This window comes from Giraffa tippelskirchi, chromosome 1 (assembly GCF_054371585.1).
Source record: "Giraffa tippelskirchi isolate mGirTip1 chromosome 1, T2T-mGirTip1v1.2.pri, whole genome shotgun sequence".
NCBI lineage: Eukaryota > Metazoa > Chordata > Mammalia > Artiodactyla > Giraffidae > Giraffa > Giraffa tippelskirchi.
Genome location: NC_137275.1, coordinates 74938957 through 74959510, shown reverse-complemented (window position 1 = coordinate 74959510; position 20554 = coordinate 74938957). Strand labels below are relative to the sequence as shown.

Genomic DNA, 20554 nt, shown 5'->3' with positions numbered 1-20554 from the left:
AGTTTTCCAAATTTGCTGGCATATCGAGTGCAGCACTTTCACAGCATCATCTTTCAGGATTTGAAATAGCTCAACTGGAATTCCATCACCTCCACTAGCTTTGTTCGTAGTGATGCTTTCTAAGGCCTACTTGACTTCACATTCCAGGGTGTCTGGCTCTAGGTGAGTGATCACACCATTGTGATTATCTGGGTCGTGAAGATCTTTTTTGTACAGTTCTTCTATGTATTCTTGCTACCTCTTCCTATTTGATTAGGTCCCACTTATTTTTGCTTTTATTTCTGTTGTCTTGGAATACTGACCATGGAAAATACTGGTGCAGTTTATGTCCAATAATGTTTTGCCTGTGTTCTCTTTTGGGAGTTTTATGGTGTCATGCCTTATATTTAAGTCTTTAAGCCATTTTGAATTGATTTTTATGTATTCTGTAAGGGTGTGTTCTAACTTCATTAATTTGCATGTGGCTAACTTTCCCAACACCATTTGTTGAAGAGACTGTCTTTTTCCCATTGTATATTGTTGTCTCAGAGGGTAAAGCACCTGCTTGCAATGCAGGAGACCTGGGTTCAATACCTGGGTCAGGAAGATCCCCTGGAGAAGGAAATGGCAACCCACTCCAGTACTCTTGCTTGGAAAATCCCATGGACAGAGAAGCCTGGTAGACTACAGTCCCTGGGATCGCAGAGTCAGACACGACTGAGCAACTTCACTTTCTTTCACTTTGTCAAATTTCAGTTAACCATAGATGTGTGGGTTTACTTCTGGGCTCTCTGTTCTGTTCTGTTCATCCATATGTCTATCTTTGTGCCAATGCCATGCTGAGTTGATTACTGTAGTTTTGTAGTATTATCTGAAGTCTTGGGGCATTATACCTCTCACTCTGTCATTTTTCCTCAGGATTGCTTTGGCAGTTCTGAGTCTTTCATGGTGCCATATAAATTTTAAGGTTATTTGTTCTAGTTCTGTGAAAAAATATCATGGATAATTTAATAGGGATCACATTAAATCTGTAGATTGCTTTGGGTAGCATGGCCATTTAAACAGTTTTAACTCTTTCAGTCCAAGTCCATGGGACATCTTTCCATTTGTTTGAATTATCTTCAGTTTCCTTTATTGCTGTTTTGTAGTTCTCAGCATATAAGTCTTTTACCTTTTTGATGAGATTTATTCCTAAGAATTTTTTTTTGATGCAATATTAAAAGAATTTCTAATTCAAAAAAATTTTGATGCAAAATTAAAAGAATTTTTTTTTTTTTAAAGAATTTTTTGATGCAATTAAAATTGATGTTTATTTATATTCCTTTTCTGATATTTCATTGTTAGTGTAAAGAAATGCAGCTAATTTCTTTGTTAATCTTGTACCTGCTACCTTGCTAAATTCTTTATCAGTTCTAGTTGGTTTTGTACGGAGTCTTTATGTTATATATATGTAGTATTATACCATCTGCATATCATGACAATTTTATCTCTTCCCTACCAATTTGAATACCTTTTATTTCTTCTTGTTTGGTTGCTATAGCTAGGACTTCGAGTACTACGTTGAATAGAACTTAAGAGAGTGAGCATCCTTGTCTTGTTCCAAATTTTAGTGGGAAGGCTTTCAGCTTTTCACCATTGAGTTCTATATTGACCATGAATTTGTCATAAATAGCTTTTATTCTGTTGAGGTATATTCCCTCTATACCAACTTTCTGAAGGGTTTTTATCATGAATGAATATTGAGTTTTATCAAATTTTTTTTTCTGCATCTGTTGAGATGATCGTATGGTTTTTGTTTTTTTGTTGTTGTTGATGGAGTGTATCACGTTGATGGATTTGTGTATGTTGAATGATCCTTGTGACTCTGGGATGAATCCAGTTAACAGTGCTGTGTATGATCTTTTTATGTGTTGTTAGATTCCATTTGCTAATATTTTTGGAGAATTTTTGCATATATAGTCATCAAAGAGATTGGCCTTTAATTTTCCTTTTTGGTGGTATCTTTGTCTGGTTTTGGCATCAGGGTGATAATGTCTTCATAGAATGTCTCTGGGAGTGTTCCTTCCCCTTAAATATTTTGGAAGAGTTTGAGAAGGATCAGGTTTTTCTTTGTATGTTTGGTCAAATTTGCCTGCAAAGCCATGTGATCCTGGGCTTCTTTTGTAGGGAGTTTTTAAATTACAGATTCTATTTCACTACCAGTGATTGGTTTGTTCAGGTTATCTATTTCTTCTTGATTCAGTTTTGGTATATTTCTAGAAAATTGTCCATTTTTCCTAGGCTGTGTATTTTTTTGGCATATAGTTGTTGATAGTATTCTGTATGTTTGGGGGAGGGGGGATTGGTTGGTTGTATTTCTGCAGTAGCAGTTGTGAATTCCCTTCTTTTCATTTCTCATTTTATTCACTTGGGCCTTTGCTCTTTACTTCTTGGTGAGCCTGGCCAGACGTTTGTCAATTTTGTTTGCTGTTTCAAAGAACCAACTTTTGGTTTTATTGATTTTTGATTTTTCTGTTTTTTAATCTCTATTCTATTAACATTTATTCCCTCTTGATCTTTATTATTTCCTCCCTTCTGCTGACTTTAAGTTTTCTTTGTTTGTCTTTTTCTAATTTTTTTAGGTGGTGGATTATGTTGGATTAGTTGCTTATTTGAGATTTTTCTTGTTTCTTAAAGGCCTGTATTGCCATGAACTTCCCTCTAAGAATTTCTTTTGCTGTATCCATAGATTTTTTTTATGGTTATGTTTTCATTGTCATTTGCCTCAAGATATTTTTTAATTTCTTCTTTCATGTCATCATTGATCCATTGGGTATTTTCTTTTTTTTTTTTTTTTAGTTTGCTGTTTAGTGTCTATGTAATCATTTTTCCTCATTTCTTTTTCTGTGGTAAATTTCTAGTTTCATGCCATTGTGATCAGAAAAGATGCTTGAAGTAATTTCTGTCTCTTAAATTTGTTGAGTCTTGTTTTGTGCCCTAGTATGTGATCAATCCTAGATAATATTCCATGTGCACTTGAAAAAAGTCTGTCTTCTGAAAATATCAATTAAGTCTAATTTGAACTACCATTTATTAAACATATACTATGTTATAGGCAGTATTCTGTGAACTAGAGCTGTAGATTTAATTAAAAAAAAAAAAATCTCTGCCCTCATAGAGTTTTCCTCTTTAGTAAGGGGACACAAACAGTAAACAATTAATGAAATAATATGGTATTTGATGATATAGTCTGTGAAGAAAATTAAACCATGATAAGGACTTGAGATTAATGGTGTATGAGAGGAGAGACGGAAGGTGAAGTCACTATTTTCTATAGAGAATTGAGGGAGACTTCTTTGAGGTGAGTGGAGGTCACAGTGATTTGGTGGAGTAAGTCATGTATATAGACATGAGGAAGAAGAGCATCCCAGGCAGAGGGACCAGCAAATAAAAAAGGCTTGAGTCTGGCCTTTGCTTGGTCACTTATGACAACAGATTCAAACCCCTGTGCAAATCAGTAAAAAAGTTAGAGCCTCTTCAAATCAAGACTGTGAAACAAGAAAACATGGTGGACTAACTTAACAAAGAAATGCACAGATATTGAGAATAGATCTGAAATCTCCAGCACGGTATATGGGCACACAAGCCAATCTTAAACCATGAGGCACTGTGACAGAAATAAAGCAAGTTGTGAGTAACTGGGGAGAGCTGTTTTTGATGAGATTATTACAAAAAGCTTCTCTATAAGAGGTAACAGAGAAAACTATAATGGATTGTAATAATAGAATCACAAGTATAGATTCTAATGTTTAGAAGAAAGAAAGCATTAGTCACTCAGTAGTGTCTGACTCTTTGTGAACCCATGGACTATATCCCGCCAGGCTCCTCTGTCCATGAGATTTTCCAGGCAAGAATACTGGAGTCGGTTGCCATTTCGTTCTCCAGGGGATCTTCCCCATCAAGGGATTGAACTCGGGTCTCCTGCATTGCAGCCAGATTCTTTACTGTGTGAGCCACCAGGGAAGTCCAGATTCTAATGTTTAGTGATGTTTCATTCTTTAATTTAACCATCCCTTGCTATATTCATTCTCATTTCTTTTTCTTTAGTTAGAAATGACTGGCTGCCATTCTCTGTAAAGCAATTTTCAAGAGACTTAAAAGACAGTTAAGGTTGTACCTGTGAATATTATAGTTGCAGTTTATAAAGTAATGAATTCAAAATATATCTGAAACTTTATTACTTCTCATCTCCTCCATTTATATTTCCCCGGTCTAAGCCCAAGAACTACAGATTTCTTCCCAAAAATTTATATAATGAAAATCTGTTAAACGCTATTTTAATTCAATTTGTTCCATTTATTTATGTAAAGATAACATCGTACTGCTTTTGAGTTTTAATAAAACATCTTGGTCATTTGGTATAGTCAGTCAAATTAACATTCATTTTGCAGATACAGATGAATTAAAGAGGAGATGTTTATGGTATTGTAAGGAGTGGTCTGCAATCTGCCAGTGACATTTATTGCATTCTGGTTATGTGCAAAGTAGCAGTGTTCTTTGTAGCTCTTTCCTGTAGGAGGACTTAGGCTTTGGCTGTTATACCCACTTGTAATCATATCAGCATTGCTGTCTATCTTCTGATCGCCAGGTCACTAAATTCAACCAAATCACTTGTGGTTTGACCCCAGCCTACCATCTGCCACTCTCTGACAACTGCCTGTCATAATAGTAGCTTATTTGCCACCTGCTCTCACTCATCATCATATTATCCAAGTAATAAGAAAATGTATTATTATCTGATTCTCAATATCCTCGAGATTCATCACATTTCTTTAGTGGTTGGAAATTAATACTAAAGGGAAGGGAAATGAAGGAGTTGGCATTGTTCTCTTTATTCATTCAAAAAATATTTATAAAATACTAATGAATACTCAAGACCCCATGCCCTTCTCTAGGGGATCTTCCAACCCAGGGATCGAACCCAGGTCTCCGACATTGCAGGCAGATTCTTTACTGTATGAGCCACCAGGGAAGCCCTACTGAATACTGCTGCTGCTACTGCTAAGTTGCTTCAGTCATGCCTGACTCTGTGCGACCCCATAGACGGCAGCCCACCAGGCTCCCCCATCCCTGGGATTCTCCAGGCAAGAACACTGGCGTGGGTTGCCATTTCCTTTTCCAATGAAAGTGAAAAGTGAAAGTGAGGTCACTCAGTCGTGTCCAACTCTTAGCGACCCCATGGACTGCAGCCCGCCAGGCTCCTCCATCCATGGGATTTTCCAGGCAAGAGTACTATAGTGGGTTGCCATTGCCTTCTCCGACTGAATACTGGGGATACACTAAACAAATCTCTATCCACATGAAACTTTAGAGTCTACTGAAGTTAATATTAACCTGGTTTCCGTAGAGGTACTGGTGGTAAAGCACCTGCTTGCCAATGCAGGAGACATAAGAGACGTCGGTTCAATCCCTGGGTCAGGAAAATCCCCTGGAGAAGGGCATGGTAACCCGCTTTAGTATTCTTGCCTGGAAAATCTCGTGGACAGGGAAGCCTAGCGGGCTACAGTCCATAGCGTCACAAAGAGTTGGGCACAACTGAAGTGACTTAGCATACAAGAAATTAATGTACAATAAATAAATCAAAATGTAAAGTAAAATTGTGAATTACAAATTAGAATAAGCACCATGATTGAATTAAAGCAGATTAATAAGATTATTAAGAGTGTTGGGGCTTCCCTTATATTTCAGTTGGTAAAAGAATCCATCCGCCTATAATGCAGGAGACCCCGGTTTGATTCCTGGGTTGGGAAGATCCACCGGAGAGGGATAGACTACCCACTCCAGTATTTTTGGGCTTCCCTTGTGGCTCAGCTGGTAAAGAATCCGCCTGCAATGAGGGAGACCTGGGTTCGATCCCTGGGTTGGAAAGATCCCCTGGAGAAGGGAAAGGCTACCCACTCCAGTATTCTGGCCTGGAAAGTTCCATGGACTGTATAGTCCATGGGGTGGCAAAGAGTCAGACACCACTGGGCAACTTTCACTTTCAATAAAAGTGTAACCAGGGAAGCCACTTTAAATGAGGTTGTTAAAGCAGGCATCTCTGAGGGGATGACATAGGAGCTGAAGGATGAGAATACACCAGCCATGCTAAAGAAATGGTGGAGAGGCATTCCAGCGAGAGGGAACATGAGGGGCAAATGCCTGAAGGCATGAAAGGTCTTGGAGTATTTGAAGGTTGAAAAAGAAGGCCACTATGGCTGAGGCATAGTAGGGAAAGGGGCAAGTGGTGTGAGTGAGGTTAGAGAAGTATGGACAGGCTAGAACTTGCAGGGCTATGTAGATAACGATAAAAAGTTTGGTTTTTATTCCAGAAGTAATAAGACATTGCTTGTGGAGTGACCTCATTTGATTTATGTACATAAAGCTTGTAGAAGGCAGGATGATTAAAGTAATTTAGGTGAACAATGATGGCTATGACTGAGGTGGCCATGTACATAGAAGTGAATTAATCCCAGTTTACTTTGGAGAGTGCTGACTGGACTTGATGGTAGGGTTGATGGTGGGAGGTATGGGATAGGAAGACATCAAGGTCAATACCTAAGACCTTGGCTTAAGTCACAGGGTACCATTTGATAATCTGGCAAAGACACTCAGGACTGACATGATATGTTTTTGCTGATAAATCAAAAGCTCAGGTTTGGACATACTAAATTTAGGTGCTTATTAGACAGCAAGGTGCAGTTTCCAAGTAGACAGTTAGAAATAAGTAGCTTAGTAGAAATGTCAAAGATAGTGATACAAATTTAGGAGTCACTAGATATTGGGTGTATTTAAAAGCAGTTCAAGTGCTCTGAGATCATTGTATCATTTGAGAAAAGACTTTTCTGCATCAACACTTGAGTCACTTTAATTTCATTTAACTATTTCAACACATATTTATTGAGCTCCTGCTATATGAGGCACTTTCAGTGGCATGTAGTTTTAGTGATAAGTAAGAAAGACCCTAATAGGTAGCTCAGACAGTAAAGAATCTGCCTGCAATGTGGGAGACCCAGGTTTGATCCCTGGGTGGGGTAGATCCCCTGGAGAAGGGAATCGCAACCCACTCCAGTATTCTTGCCTGGAGAATTCCATGGACAGAGGTGCTTGGCAGGCTACAGTCCCTGGGTCACAAAGAATCAGACACAACTGAGGGACTGACACACACACACGAGAAAGACAAGTTATTTGCTTTCATAGAACTTCTATTTAGTAGAAGAATGACTCAGATGGTAAAGAATCTGCCTGCAATGCAGGAGACCCTGGTTCAATCACTGGGTTGGGACGATCACCTGGAGAAGGAAATGGCAACCCACTCCAGTCTTCTTGCCTGGAGAATTCCATGGACAGAGGAGCCTGGCAGGCTATAGTCCATCGGTCGCAAAGAGTTGAACACAACTGACTGACTAAAACACACACACAAAACAAACCAATAACTAGTAGATATGTAACTTTATTGTATAGAGGAGAAGCAGAATCCAAAGAAATCATGTGAAGTTAGTTAGTGAGTTAGGCAACTTTTTTCCCCTACCAGTGATGATGTGGCAGCTATTAGAATTAGTCACCTGGGTCACATGTTGCTAAAAACCTGAGTAAGATGGAGACCAAACTGAATGTTTTCAGTACTTTCTGTGGAGTAGTGACCACTTAAAAAATAAAAAAAACTTAAAAATTAAAAAAAAATAGAACAACAACAACAACAACAAAAAACAGATTTGGGAGCATCAAAGCTAAAGAAGTAGAGATCATGAAAACAGATATTTTGGAAGAGTGGGTTATAAAGGAAAGAAAAAAACTTGGGATAACCACTGATGGAAGAAGTAAGATTAAGGAAGTGAGTTTTGTTTGATTATTTAGGATAATAACAGAGCCTGCCTGTGACTATGGGAATTGTCTAATAGAGAGGGAGTGGGAGGGTAGAATTGGAAGAGTGATGCCCTTGAGAAGATGAAAGGAGATAGGATTGAGGGTGACGTTAAGGGAACGGTTGATTAGGACCAGAATCGTCTATTGTAACTGGAGGAATGGAGAATGGCTTGTAAATTTGACGGGGGGTGAGGGGGAAGGGTAATGAGAAGTTTCTCTGATGCTTCTCTTTTTCCAGTGAAGCAAAAATGGAAGGAAAGGGATTTGAGAAGAGAGGAAGAGACATGAAATATCATCTTGGAGAGTGGAAACCTTACTAAAGAAATATAGCAGGATTGCTGTGAAGATTTATGTTAATACATTTACATGACAGTCAACCAATTCTATAATTTTTTTCCCAGCCACTTTCAGTTGCTCCATTCTCAACACAGAGAAGGCATATCACTGGATTCTTCCTTTTATGAGATAAATGCAGTGATTAAAGACCAGAGGAAGGAAATGAAGGGCATTAGAAAAGGAATGAAAGGTCCCGAAGTGTAAGCTGATTAAGGAGGGAATTAAAAACAAGAGGAATGCATAAAGGATTGCAAAAAATTAGAAGGGTATATTGTTCATTGATTTGGTTTACTCATTCACTACAACAGTTGAGCTTCTGCTAGGTGCCAAACTCTGTACTGGGTCCTGTGAATATATTCATGAGTGATATGATGTAGGTCTTTTCATGGAGTAGGGTGAGATAGATAGTGAAGAATTGAAACCACTCAGTATTAAAGTCATATATTGCTGACCACAGTGAAGAAATTAGCATCAGCAGGTGGGGAGAGCAGTAGTGACATAGATGAGGTGTTCAGGCAGGGCGTCCTCTCTAGTAAAAACTGAACAGAGACCTGGATGAAGTGCAGGCACACACTGTGAATATCTGGGATCAGTGGGCTTGGCTGAGGGAACAGCAACAGTGTTTACATTTTTTAATGTCATTAGTAGGTGAATGGTAAGGCCAACAAAGCCGTGACAAACAAGGTATTTTTTTCTTTCCCTATTGTGTTTTAAAGTGGTGTTTTCATGATACCAAAGTGACACAGCAGGTTTAAACAATTGTTGCTCAGAGTCGTTAGAATGGGCAGTTCAGTCAGAAGTCTCATTCAAGCAGATGAAATGTTTAAAATAAATATAAATATACCCTGTGTAACACATTTGTGTCTAATTTATCATTCCTTCCTCCAGTGACCAGCATTGGAATGCCACACATAATAGGATTCAGTTAATATTTGAGAGAATTTCCATGCCCACATATAGTTTAATACTTACAAACACAAACACTCCCCCTTCAAACCTTTGCAAAGAAGTTCTTCTAAGGGGAGCATTTAAATACAAACCTGAGGTTCCTTCCCTTTGCCCTGAGAATTGGGGATTAGCTTTAAAAGCCTTGTTTTTTAAATGTGGATACAGTTTATGTACCATACGGTTCACTTGTTTACAGTATGCAGTTGATTGAGTTTTAACATGTTTACAAAGTTGTACAGCCATTACCATTAACTACCTAATTCCAGAACATTTTTGTCACTGCCGAGACCCTGACAGCCGCTAATCTACTTCCTGTTGCTATTTGCCTATTCTGGACATTTCATATATGTGGAATTACACAATATGTCTGTCCTTTTGTGTTTGGCTTCTTTCACTTGGCATATTGTTTTCTTGATGTTATTAGCAGATATTAGTACTTTATTCCTTTTTATAGCTGGACAATATTCCATTGTGTGAATACACCATTTTTTTTTTTTAATCTGATCATCAGCTGGTAGACATTTGGGTTATTTACATTTATGGACTATTATGAATAATGCTACTGTGAGCACTCATGTAAAAAGTTTTGTGTGGACATATGTTTTTAATTCTCAGGTATATGCCTACAAGTATAAGTGGCTTTTTAAAAGCACAACTTTAAAAAGGCTTAATCTTTAAACTGTTTCTCATAATGTATTACTGAGTTTCCACAACATATGTTTTAAAACAATAAATTAAGTTATTACCAGTTACTGATTTAAGCTACCAGTTGAATTACTTAATTTTTCTCTAGAAATCTGAGTAACACTACAGGGAATGTTGCCTGTGTTCTGTAGCTCACTGCCACTGCTTGGGTGCCCACACCTCTGCAGCATTCTGATGGCACTCTGGGAATGCATCTCTGAAGAGGACATGGCTTACCTTTTAGTCAATAAATACGGTTTCCTGGAAGAATCATGAAATCTTGAAATTTAAGACTAGATAGGATTCTTGGGGCAAATCTAATCAATCCCTTTGTTTTATAGATCTTTGAACTGAGGGAGAGATCCAAGAGGTTAAAATGCTTGCCTAGCTTCCGAGAGATGGTTAGTTCAAAAACTAGGCTGAGAAGGCAGATCTCTTGACTCTGCGTTTTGTGCTGTGACTACTAAACTTCACAATGACTCTATTGTCTGAATTTGAAGTCATAAAACAAAAAATTAAAGAATTTATGTAGGTGGCGTTTTCAGTTAAAAGTGTACAGAAAGCACTTTCAGAGTCTTTTAGGGAAAAGCTGACTCTTAGCTTTATGTTTATTAGTTCACAGGAGCAGGGAGGCAAAATAAGGGTGATACCATCACTTTTAAAGGGAATACCGTCACTTCTAGTTTATGCATGAGGAAGAAAGAATTATAGGCAATTATAAACCCAGACAGACATAAACAAAGGTCAGTTATTCCTATTAACTTCCCTTACCAGCCTTTTTTCTTCTCATTACATTCTAACATTTACGTTCTAGTAGTTTAAAAAGAGGTGTAAGATTATACCTAATTATATTATCCAAGTGTAGCCAAATTACACAACAGATTATGCAGTTAATAACTTGGACCTTTTAAATGTCATTCTGTATATAGTTTATTCCTCTTCACAGTGAGTCAGGAACGGGAATGGGTTCATTCACTATTTCCAGTAAACAGCTTCCCACCAGCAGGTGTTGTGACTGGTAGGAATGGGTAGGACTGGAAGGCACACTTATTTGGAAATCTCGGAAATGTACCCTTGATCCATACATAGGGCTGTGCACAAGGCCACAGGCAGCTGAGTGTGTTGGCAGCACTGCAGTGACACCCCCCACACCCCCACTCCAGCTCACAAGAGGCTCTGATCTCCTCTGAGTCTGAGAATACTGCTCCCTAGCACAGAGCAGAGAACAGGTGCCATATACAGACCTGTGGCCCAGGCCCTCTGTGTGATTTTGGTCACATCACCTCAGGATCCACATCTCTGACTTGTAAAATTGGGGGAGGGTAGCTGAGCACTGGTTCTTTTTTTTTTTTTTTTTAATTTTTTTTTAATTTTTTATTTTTTTATAAATTTATTTATTTTAGTTGGGGGCTAATTACTTTCTTTAAAAATTCTCTTGGCTTTAAAATGCTCTGGTTCTACAACCTACTCTTCTAGGATGTTGAGTATATTGGATGATAAGTAGTATCTATAGATAAGAACTCAGGCTTTAAAGTAATTCAAAACCATCTTTGAATCCTGTGTAACATTAGGCAATTTACTTAACTTCTGTACACTCTTATTGTGTAATGTTAATAGTTCAAAGGGGAATAATGATAATACAATGATAGTACTTAACTCATAGACTGTTGAGATGGAAATGGTATTATAAATGCAAAGTCTTGAGCACTGTGCCTGATATATCCTATAATTTAGTAATTATTTATTAGTAGTGAGTAGTAGTATTTCCTTTAGGGATCTTTTATACTAATAATATACTATTTTCTTTAGAAACAAAATAATTCCAGCAAATTTTAGTAACATTACAAGGTATGTAGACTGTAGTTTTGTTTAAAAGATGGTGATCTTAAAAAAGAATGATTAATTAACCATGAAATGAACTTGAAAAAAAACTCATTATTTAGGTGATTGAATGGTAGGCATGATGGGAAAAGAAATGAGATGCAGAAGTAAAGGTTATGGAACAAGTAGAAGAAATCAGACTTATTCTTAGCATTATGTCAACTATCATCTTCCTGTTACATATTTTTGTTCTATCTTAATCTGGAGATAGAATCATCTATGGAAAATTTACTAAACTTAATGGCTATTCAGAAGTGAATCCCTGTATTATTTTTTAAAGCAACAAAGTTATTCTTTTAATGTATTATATAGAAATAAATAGTAAATCTATCCAACCCCAAGGAAGCTGCCACCCGTAATCTCTGCTCTTATTTTTGCATGTACTATATTGGCGTGAACCAGGGACTTAGAAGCTTAATTATTTTGTAAATAGATACTCCGGTATTTTTCCTCAGGATATTGATATTGTCACTATTCAGTAGCAGTTTGCTGAATAATATGAAGGAATTTGTTTTATGATAAAATATTTATAGAATCAAAACCCATTTGTGAAATACTTGGAGAAAGTTGGAAACTCAAAGTTTGGTGTTAATGTCTTGGAAAATTACTCTTTAGTTCTCCAAAGGAGAGGTGAGCTGTCTGTGAATATGTAAGTGACATGTTATATCATCTTAGAATATATATGTCCTATAGGTGCCATACTGATTCTGTCGCTGTCTTACGTTACTTCACTGTTGTATGTGATGAAGAAAAGAAATGTTTTGGCTTCTCACTACAATCTCAGTAGCTTCTGGTGTGAACAACTCAATCCAGAAATGATTTTCACTATATTGTAATTTTTGATTAGGGTAGTGTTCTTCAGTCTAATGTTTCTTTCATACTTCTTTTATAGGAGGCCAATTGTAAGAACATCCTTCTAACAAAAGATTTCAAAAGAGACACACAAAAGCCATCTCCAAAAACCAAGGTAGGCTATCTCTGCTCTTTAGGCAGAAGCATTTAGGAAGACTCTCTATCTTCTTTGTGTTTCCATGTTCTGTTGCTTGCATTTCCCTCAGCACCACCGCCCCACCTTCTTTGGACCTAGTGGTCTTAAATATAACATGTACTTTATATGTTATATTTACTGTGTTTAATCCAGGGTTATAGTCATCCAAAAATGCTCAACACACTTATTATTTAACAGTGATATTTTTATTTTTGTATTACCCGCTATTTTTTTGTATTTTACATTGACGTATAGTTGATTTACAATGTTGTGTTAGTTTCAAATGTGCAGCAAAGTGATTCAGTTGTACCTATACATAAATCCATTACTTTTCAGATTCTTTTCCCATATAGATTATTACAAAGTACCGAGTAGAGTTCCCTGTACTATACAGTAGGTCCTTGTTGATTATCTATTGTATATATAGTAGTGTGTATATGTTAACCCCAACCTCCTTATTTATCCCTCACCCCTACCTTTCCCCTTTGGTAGCCATAAGTTTGTTGAGTCTGTGAGTCTGTTTGTTTTTTGTAAATAAATTCACTTGTATCATTTTTTAGATACCACACATAAGTGATATTATGTATTATTTGCCTTTCTCTTGTATGACTTCCTTGACTTAGTATGATAAGCTCCAAATCCATCCATGTGCTGCAAATGGCAATATTTCATTCTTTTTTATGACTAATATTCCGCTGTGTGTGTATGTGTATACATACACACACCACGTCTTCTTTATTCATTCCCCTGTCAATGGACATTTAGGTTGCTTCTGTGTCTTGGCTGTTGTAAATTGGGGTGCATGTATCTTTTTGAATTATGATTTTCTCCAGACATAGGCCCAGGAGTGGGATTGCTGAATCATATGATAGCTCTATTTTTAGTTTTTTGAGGAACCTCCATACTATTCTTTATAATGTCTGTACCAGTTTACATTCCCACCAACAGTGTAGGAGGATTCCATTTTCTCCATACCCTCTCCAGCATGTATTGTTTCAAGACTTTTTGATATGAACTATCATACATATGACAGAATAAAGGGTATAATGTGTAAAATTTTGTTTTCCTTATTAAGACAATTTCAAAATGCACATATTTGTTTTGCTACAGAGAAGAAAAACTCATTTAACTAAAAATATATCATGAGAATTTATTTGATACACCCACCAAAAGAGTGACTGCATTAATTTTAGAGCCTCTTTCCTAATCTTAAATCTTTTAAGCAGAACTTCTCCTATATACTGGGCTTCCCTGGTGGCTCAGAGGGTAAAGCATCTGCCTGCAATGTGGGAGACCCAGGTTTGATCCCTGGGTCAGGACGATCCCCTGGATAAGGAATGGAAACCCACTCCAGTATTCTTGCCTGGAGAATCCCATGGACAGAGCAGCTTAGTAGGCTACAGTCCACGGGGTCGCGAAGAGTCAGACACGACTGAGTGACTTCACTCACTCACTCACTCACTCTCCTATATACTAGGTGTATATGATATTCCTAACTGGCCACTGTATATTTTTAAATTTTATTTCTTTATTTTTGACTATTTTGGATCTCCTTTGCCATGCACAGGCTTTCTCTAGTTGTGGTGAGCAGAGGCTACTCTCTAGTTGTGGCCCACAGGCTTCTCACGGCAGTGGCTTCTCTTGTTTCAGCGCCCAGGCTCTAGAACACATGGGCTTCAGTAGCTACATACAGGTTCAGCGGCTGTGGTGCACGGGCTTAGTTACCCTGAGGCATGTGGAATCCTCCCAGACTAAGGATCAAACCTGTGTCTCCTGCATTGGCAGGAGAATTCTTAACCACTGGACCACCAAGGAGGTCCTGTCATATTTATAGAGCTACTTTTTGGTTTTCTCCAATTCTAAGACAAAATTTTCTCCAAATTTTCTTGAGTCCACTGTGGGAAAAATTTTAAAGGATTCTTGTCTTTAGTTTTAATTGCACATCATTATAAAAATAATTTTGGCTTCATTTTGAAAGGCAAATCAAGTTAAGTGTGAGTCATTACTTAGTATCTTACAGTAAGAGGCTACAGTTTTTTTTTTTTTAATTTTTAAAAATCTTTTTTATGAAACTTTTTCCACCTTTTTTGTCTGGAAAATTGTTTTAACTACTATGCTTTTCTTTCCAGATCAGACTATTTTTTTATCTTTTTCACTAAAATATTTTCTATACAAACTTACATAACTTCAGTTCTCTAGAAGAAATCGTGTTTACTGTTAAAAATTCAGTGTCACAAACATGCTCACCAAAACAAATGCATTGAAAAATACAGGATTCGAGAAACATTTTTAGGTAACATTTGCTCATTAACTTCATTTTTATTGTTATACCTACTTCCAGGTGAAGAGACCTTAGATGAATCACTTTGTAAATGTAAGATAATCTTGAAACCTGTCACAAAAATTGTTTGAAGGGATTCTCTTATTCTTATGAAATTAATCCAATTTGGGATATTTCAGGCATATAGAGAATCAGTAATTAATGTGCATTGATTACCCTCTGTGAGTCTCACTGTATTGTTCATGACCAAGCTAATTAAATAGAGAAATTGCTTCATTGGTTAATCTGCAGTTTATGACTTTAGCTTTTTTGTGATCTTACATGAGCAAGTTTAAATTTACATGAGCACGCTAATCTTTGCTTAGCTTTGCTTACTTTAGAGGTGATTAAAATCCTTGTAGTTTCAAATCCCCAGAAATGAGGCAGAGCATGTGAGCTACACAAGATTATAAAGCACTAACTCTTTCACCCAGATTGTATTAAAGATCTTTTTTTGAGCAGTTGATCTTTGAAAGCTGACGCTGAAAACACCTTCAAAATACAGTTGATATAAAAAACAAAATGTAGATGGTGTGTCCTTTCTAGAATGACTTAGGTAACTGAGAATGATGTGTATCCTTGGTACTAATATTACTTCATTTGGACTCCGTAGCAGTCTTTCTCAGACATCTCTAGTTACAGCTGTATGTGCCTTGGACAGCTAAGTATTTCTGATCCCTATATGGCTAGAGATGTAAAATGGTAATCCAGAAATGGCATGTGTCCCATTGGCTCTGGAGATGTCTCTCTAGTCTAAGCCATCTGTCCCCATCTGTGTTCCCTCTGCTAGCTGTTGTCTCTGCTCTTAGGCAATGGGGAGGATTATATTTCTCTCCCTTACATAGGAAAACTTTTTCTTGACCTGAGTCCGCTGGAAAAAATAAATGATACCTTCATTACACAGTGCCATGATACTTCCTGGATGAGCAATGATCATCAGCCATGTTAGTTCAAGGACATGCTCATATAACCATTTCATGCCCCATACTGGATAGACTACATATGCAAACAAGTAACTGGAATAGACGATATAGAAGGGAACATCAAACAGATTTTGAAAGAGGTGTAAAACATAGACATAGTTTCTTGTAACCTAGTATGATCATGATTTGAGGAGAAGAGACAAAATCTTCTTCTGCCTAATACAAATGCCAGTGACTCTAAATAAGCCTCATAGCTCATATTCATTGGTCGCAGTATAAACCCTGAAGGGGATCCAGGAACTGAGGGGAAAAAAACTATCTTTCTTCTCTCTCCCCTTGGCATATGACCTAGACTTCCCACTGAGCTTGCTATGTTCTTGTTGACCTTGGTTAAAAAAAGAGTTCAGGCCATTGTATAAGAAGGACTGTCCAATTAATTCAGCACTGGGTGAAGGTATAAAATACAAGATAATCTGTTTCCTTTCTGATTCCCTGATAGCTCAGTTGGTAAAATTAAAATTACAAGCACATAATAGTTTTAGTCACTGAATTCTCCTAGTGCTTTTATAGATGTTTCTTTTAGTAAACCAAGTCATATTAACTATAAAATGTGTGATAAAATTAGTGCAGTTATCAAGTAAACAGTTATGTAGTAGAAGCAACTGTTAAATTATTTTTATTTTCAGAGGTTAATGATTTCAGGAATCATGCATCATTTATGAAGGAGATTTTATTCAAAATGAAACCAGTTGTCACATTTGTAGTTTCTTAAATGATTTTTAAAATGCCTGTGCCTATTAGCAAAGTAAACTAGAAACTTAGACTAATGTAGAATTTTGAGAAATTTTAGTGACAGTATAATTAAATTTACAAATTAAGTCATTTAATAAACACTTAATTTTACCAAGATTCAAAGTTATTTTAAAGTCATTGTTAATGGATGTGAATGTATTTTGTGGTTGCTTTAATTTATAAAACATTAGTATTCTGCTTTTCCACTGAACGTTGTTTCAGTATGTGTTTCTATGCATCAGCTTAGTTTGTGTGCTTATTTAATAGAAGTAATAGTAGTAGTAGCAGTAATAGTGATGATTGCTAATACTGATCAAGTGCCAGACACTAAACTTAATATATATATATTATCTAATAATCATAACATTTCATATGTTGTCATACCATATTCAGCTATTTTGAAATTTTGAAACTGCTTCTAATTATCATTAATATAAAAAGCCTTACTTGATTAGTGTTAACCAGAGTAATTTTTAAACACTTTTATTTTCTTAGGTTTTATGACCTACAATAGAATTAAATGATACAAATTGTTTTATGATTGATATACCTTAACATACCATCTCTCCTCCCTGTTTTGAAATTGTTTACAATTTCAATACATGTTATTATAAATTAACTGAATGCCTGTATGTATATATAATAGATATCATAATTTTGTAGGTTTTACAATTGTGTATTAAAATGTACAGTCTATCACCTTCTGCAGTTTTCTTTTTCCTGTTCAATAAAATGAAAATGTGTCCTATCAGTATTCACTTTCAGTAAGAATATATAATACAGTTTACTTAGGTATTCTAGATTTTTCTAATATTTAGGTTTCCTCCAATATTTAGATGACTTTCAGTATTTTGCTGTTACAGATCCATTTTAAGTGAGTAATTTTAACATACACCTTTTGCATCTATAGAATTAGGATCATATGTAGGTACATCTTTGTCCATGTATTACAAATACTCTTAAAATGGGCCGGTTTACATGTTCAGCGGCTGTGTGTGACTGTTTCCATTTTTCACATTCTCTCAAATCCTTGGTAATATCAGAGTTCTTGTGGTTGTTTCCCCCAGTCTAATGAGTGTAGGAAACAATTTGCTATTGCCTTAGTTTGAATTTCTCTAATTTCTTGTCATCACAGAGGCATTTATTTTTCACTGAATATCCTGTGTTTCTCCATTTCCCAGCCCCATTGAAGGTAGGTGAGGCCAGCCAACTACTTTTGACAATAGGCTGTGAGCAGAAGTGACAACTCTCAAAGGCTTTCTCAGCCCTTTCTCATAGTACATTAACTAGACAGTGGAACATGCGTCTACGGAGCTGCCTGTCTACTTGCATTAGATCTGTGTCGTGACTTAAAAACAAACCTCTGGTTTGTTACACCACTGAGATTCCTGAGTTAATTTGTACCTTCACTGTAATATAGTCTACCACATGGGCAATGTGTTTTTCATGTGTTTATGTTTTCATATGTTTATTAAGCTTTGATCATATTTATGATTATTAATCTATGTGCTGTTTCTCCTATGATTGCAAAATTTGCTGTTTGGTTGTTTTCTTTTTTTCTTAATGATTTATGAGAGTTTGCTATCAATTGTCGGTTATATGTGTTCCAGATACTTCCACGCAATTTTCTGGGTTTTTTCATATTGAATATAGTGTCTTTTAATGTTTGAAAGTGGCAATGGCAACCCACTCCAGTACTCTCGCCTGGAAAATCCCATGAATGAAGAGCCTGGTGGGCTGCGGTCCATGGGGCCGCGGAGTTAGACACGACTGAGCGACTTCACTTTCAGTTTTCACTTTCATGCATTGGAGAAGGAAATGGCAACCCACTCCAGTGTTCTTGCCTGGAGAATCCCAGGGACGGCGGAGCCTGGCGGGCTGCCGTCTATGAGGTCGCACAGAATCAGACATGACTGAAGCGACTTAGCAGCAGCAGGAGCAGCAGATTCATCAGTTTTGGGGTTTTGTGCTTTTTTACATCTTGTTTAAGAAATCCTCACCTACTTTGAGATCAGTTCAAAAATCTTTTTTATTATTTTCCAAAAGTTTTAAAGTTTGCTTTGCATATATATAGATCTTAGTTCATTTGAAATTGAATTTTGTGTAAAGCATAAAGTGGGATCCTCATTTTATAGATGAAAATCAATCAACTCAGTGTATTTGTTCAATAATTCATCTTCCCTCCTCTTTTTGAAATAGTATTTCCATTATATGTCAGTGTTTTTATGTCTGTTTCTGTACTGTATTATTTGTTCCTTTTTCTATGTGTTTCTTTTACGTCATTACCCCAGTGTCTTAATTAGTGATATCTGGTAGTATATATTTCTTCAACTTTTTCTTCTTGAAAATTATCTTTGCCATTCTTGGTCCTTTGCTTTTGCAATTAAATATTGTCAAGTTTTATGAGAAATTTTACTTAGAATTTAAAGTGAATTAATTTCATGAACATGGTGTTCTGTCCATAACCATCATGTAACTTTCTGTTTACACAGATCCTCTTTAATGTCTTTGATTTTAAAAAATTATAATTTTCTTCTAAGTATTCCCCAAATTATAATTTTTATTCTAGATCTCCTTTTTGTAGGTATTATAAATGGAGTACTTATTATATCTTCAAACTTTGTTGCGGATGTTTAGTGTTGAAACTGACTTTATTGTTGACTTTATATCTGAAAATCTTGTCAAATTTTTATTAGTTCTGATATTTTGTTGAGCAATTCTCTTTGGCTTCCTTTGTAGACAATCATATCATCTGGAAATAATGAGAATTTATTATTTATTCCCTTTCAAGCCTTTTATCATTTAATTTCTTCTCTCTTGTGCTATGTTCCAGGACTGCTAGTATAAGGTTAAGTAGAAATGATGATAGCATGTCTTCTTTCATTGCTTCCTAATTTTAAGGGAAAGTTTCTACATTTGATTTTTATATATTATCATGGCATTTTTCTTTTCGTATTGGGGGTGTGAGGGACGGGGGTCATTCTTTCACAATACCGGGCACATAGCAACCTCTGATAAAATCTTGAAAATGAACATATAAATTATTTGCTTCTTGTTTTTTGTTTCATATGGAAGTAATTAGTATCCGTATGTTTTCATATATGTTTATCTTCATACATGAAGTCATTAGGTTTATGATGTTTGCTTTCAGTGCTTGGTAGATACGTTTTATAAACTTATATTTTGCTAAGAATTTTATTTTGAGTGAATGGTAAATTTTAGCAAATGTTCCTTCACATCTGTTACGATCATTGCCTGGTTTTTCTCCCATATTCGTTTCTTGTGGAGAGTTATATTCATAGATTTTCTAATCTTAAAGCAACAATGCCTCACTGGAATAAACCAGTTCTGAACCTGACCTTGGTCCATGTTTTTTAAATACCTTGAAAGTTTTGGATAACTGATATTTTATTTAGTATTTTTGCATCTAAGTTAATAAAATGTTTTGTTTAATCTATTTTTGATATAAAGGTTGTGCTAGCCTAATAAAATGAACTGAGGAGAATCTTTTCTACTCTGTGAAACAATTTAAGATGAGGGTTATCAATGCCTTCCTTATTTGATAGAATATATCTATAAACGTGTCTGGGTCTAGTGAGGTTTACTGATTTATGTCTTTTTAATTCTGTTTTGCTTTTTAAATTTGGCAAGTTGTTTTTTAACTGCTTATTCAATTTATTTTGGGCTTGTAGTCCTATTCATGTTTTTATTAATTAATTATTTTTTATTAAAATATAGTTGATTTCTAATATTATATTACTTCCAGGTACATAATATAGTAATTCAATAGTTGTATAGATTGTACTCCATCCATAAAGT

At 36.0% G+C, this 20554-nt stretch overlaps 1 protein-coding gene across 8 annotated transcripts in view; it reads left to right on the top strand.

Annotated features, from left to right (window-relative positions):
* The window catches only part of FAM13A (family with sequence similarity 13 member A), a 321134-nt gene that overhangs the window by 143671 nt on the left and 156909 nt on the right, over positions 1–20554 (top strand). For all 8 annotated transcript variants that reach the window (XM_081594264.1, XM_081594235.1, XM_081594207.1 and 5 more), the window contains one exon: positions 12605–12679. In XM_081594264.1, coding sequence (XP_081450390.1) covers positions 12605–12679 — 75 coding nt within the window. The remainder of the gene's footprint in view (positions 1–12604; positions 12680–20554) is intronic.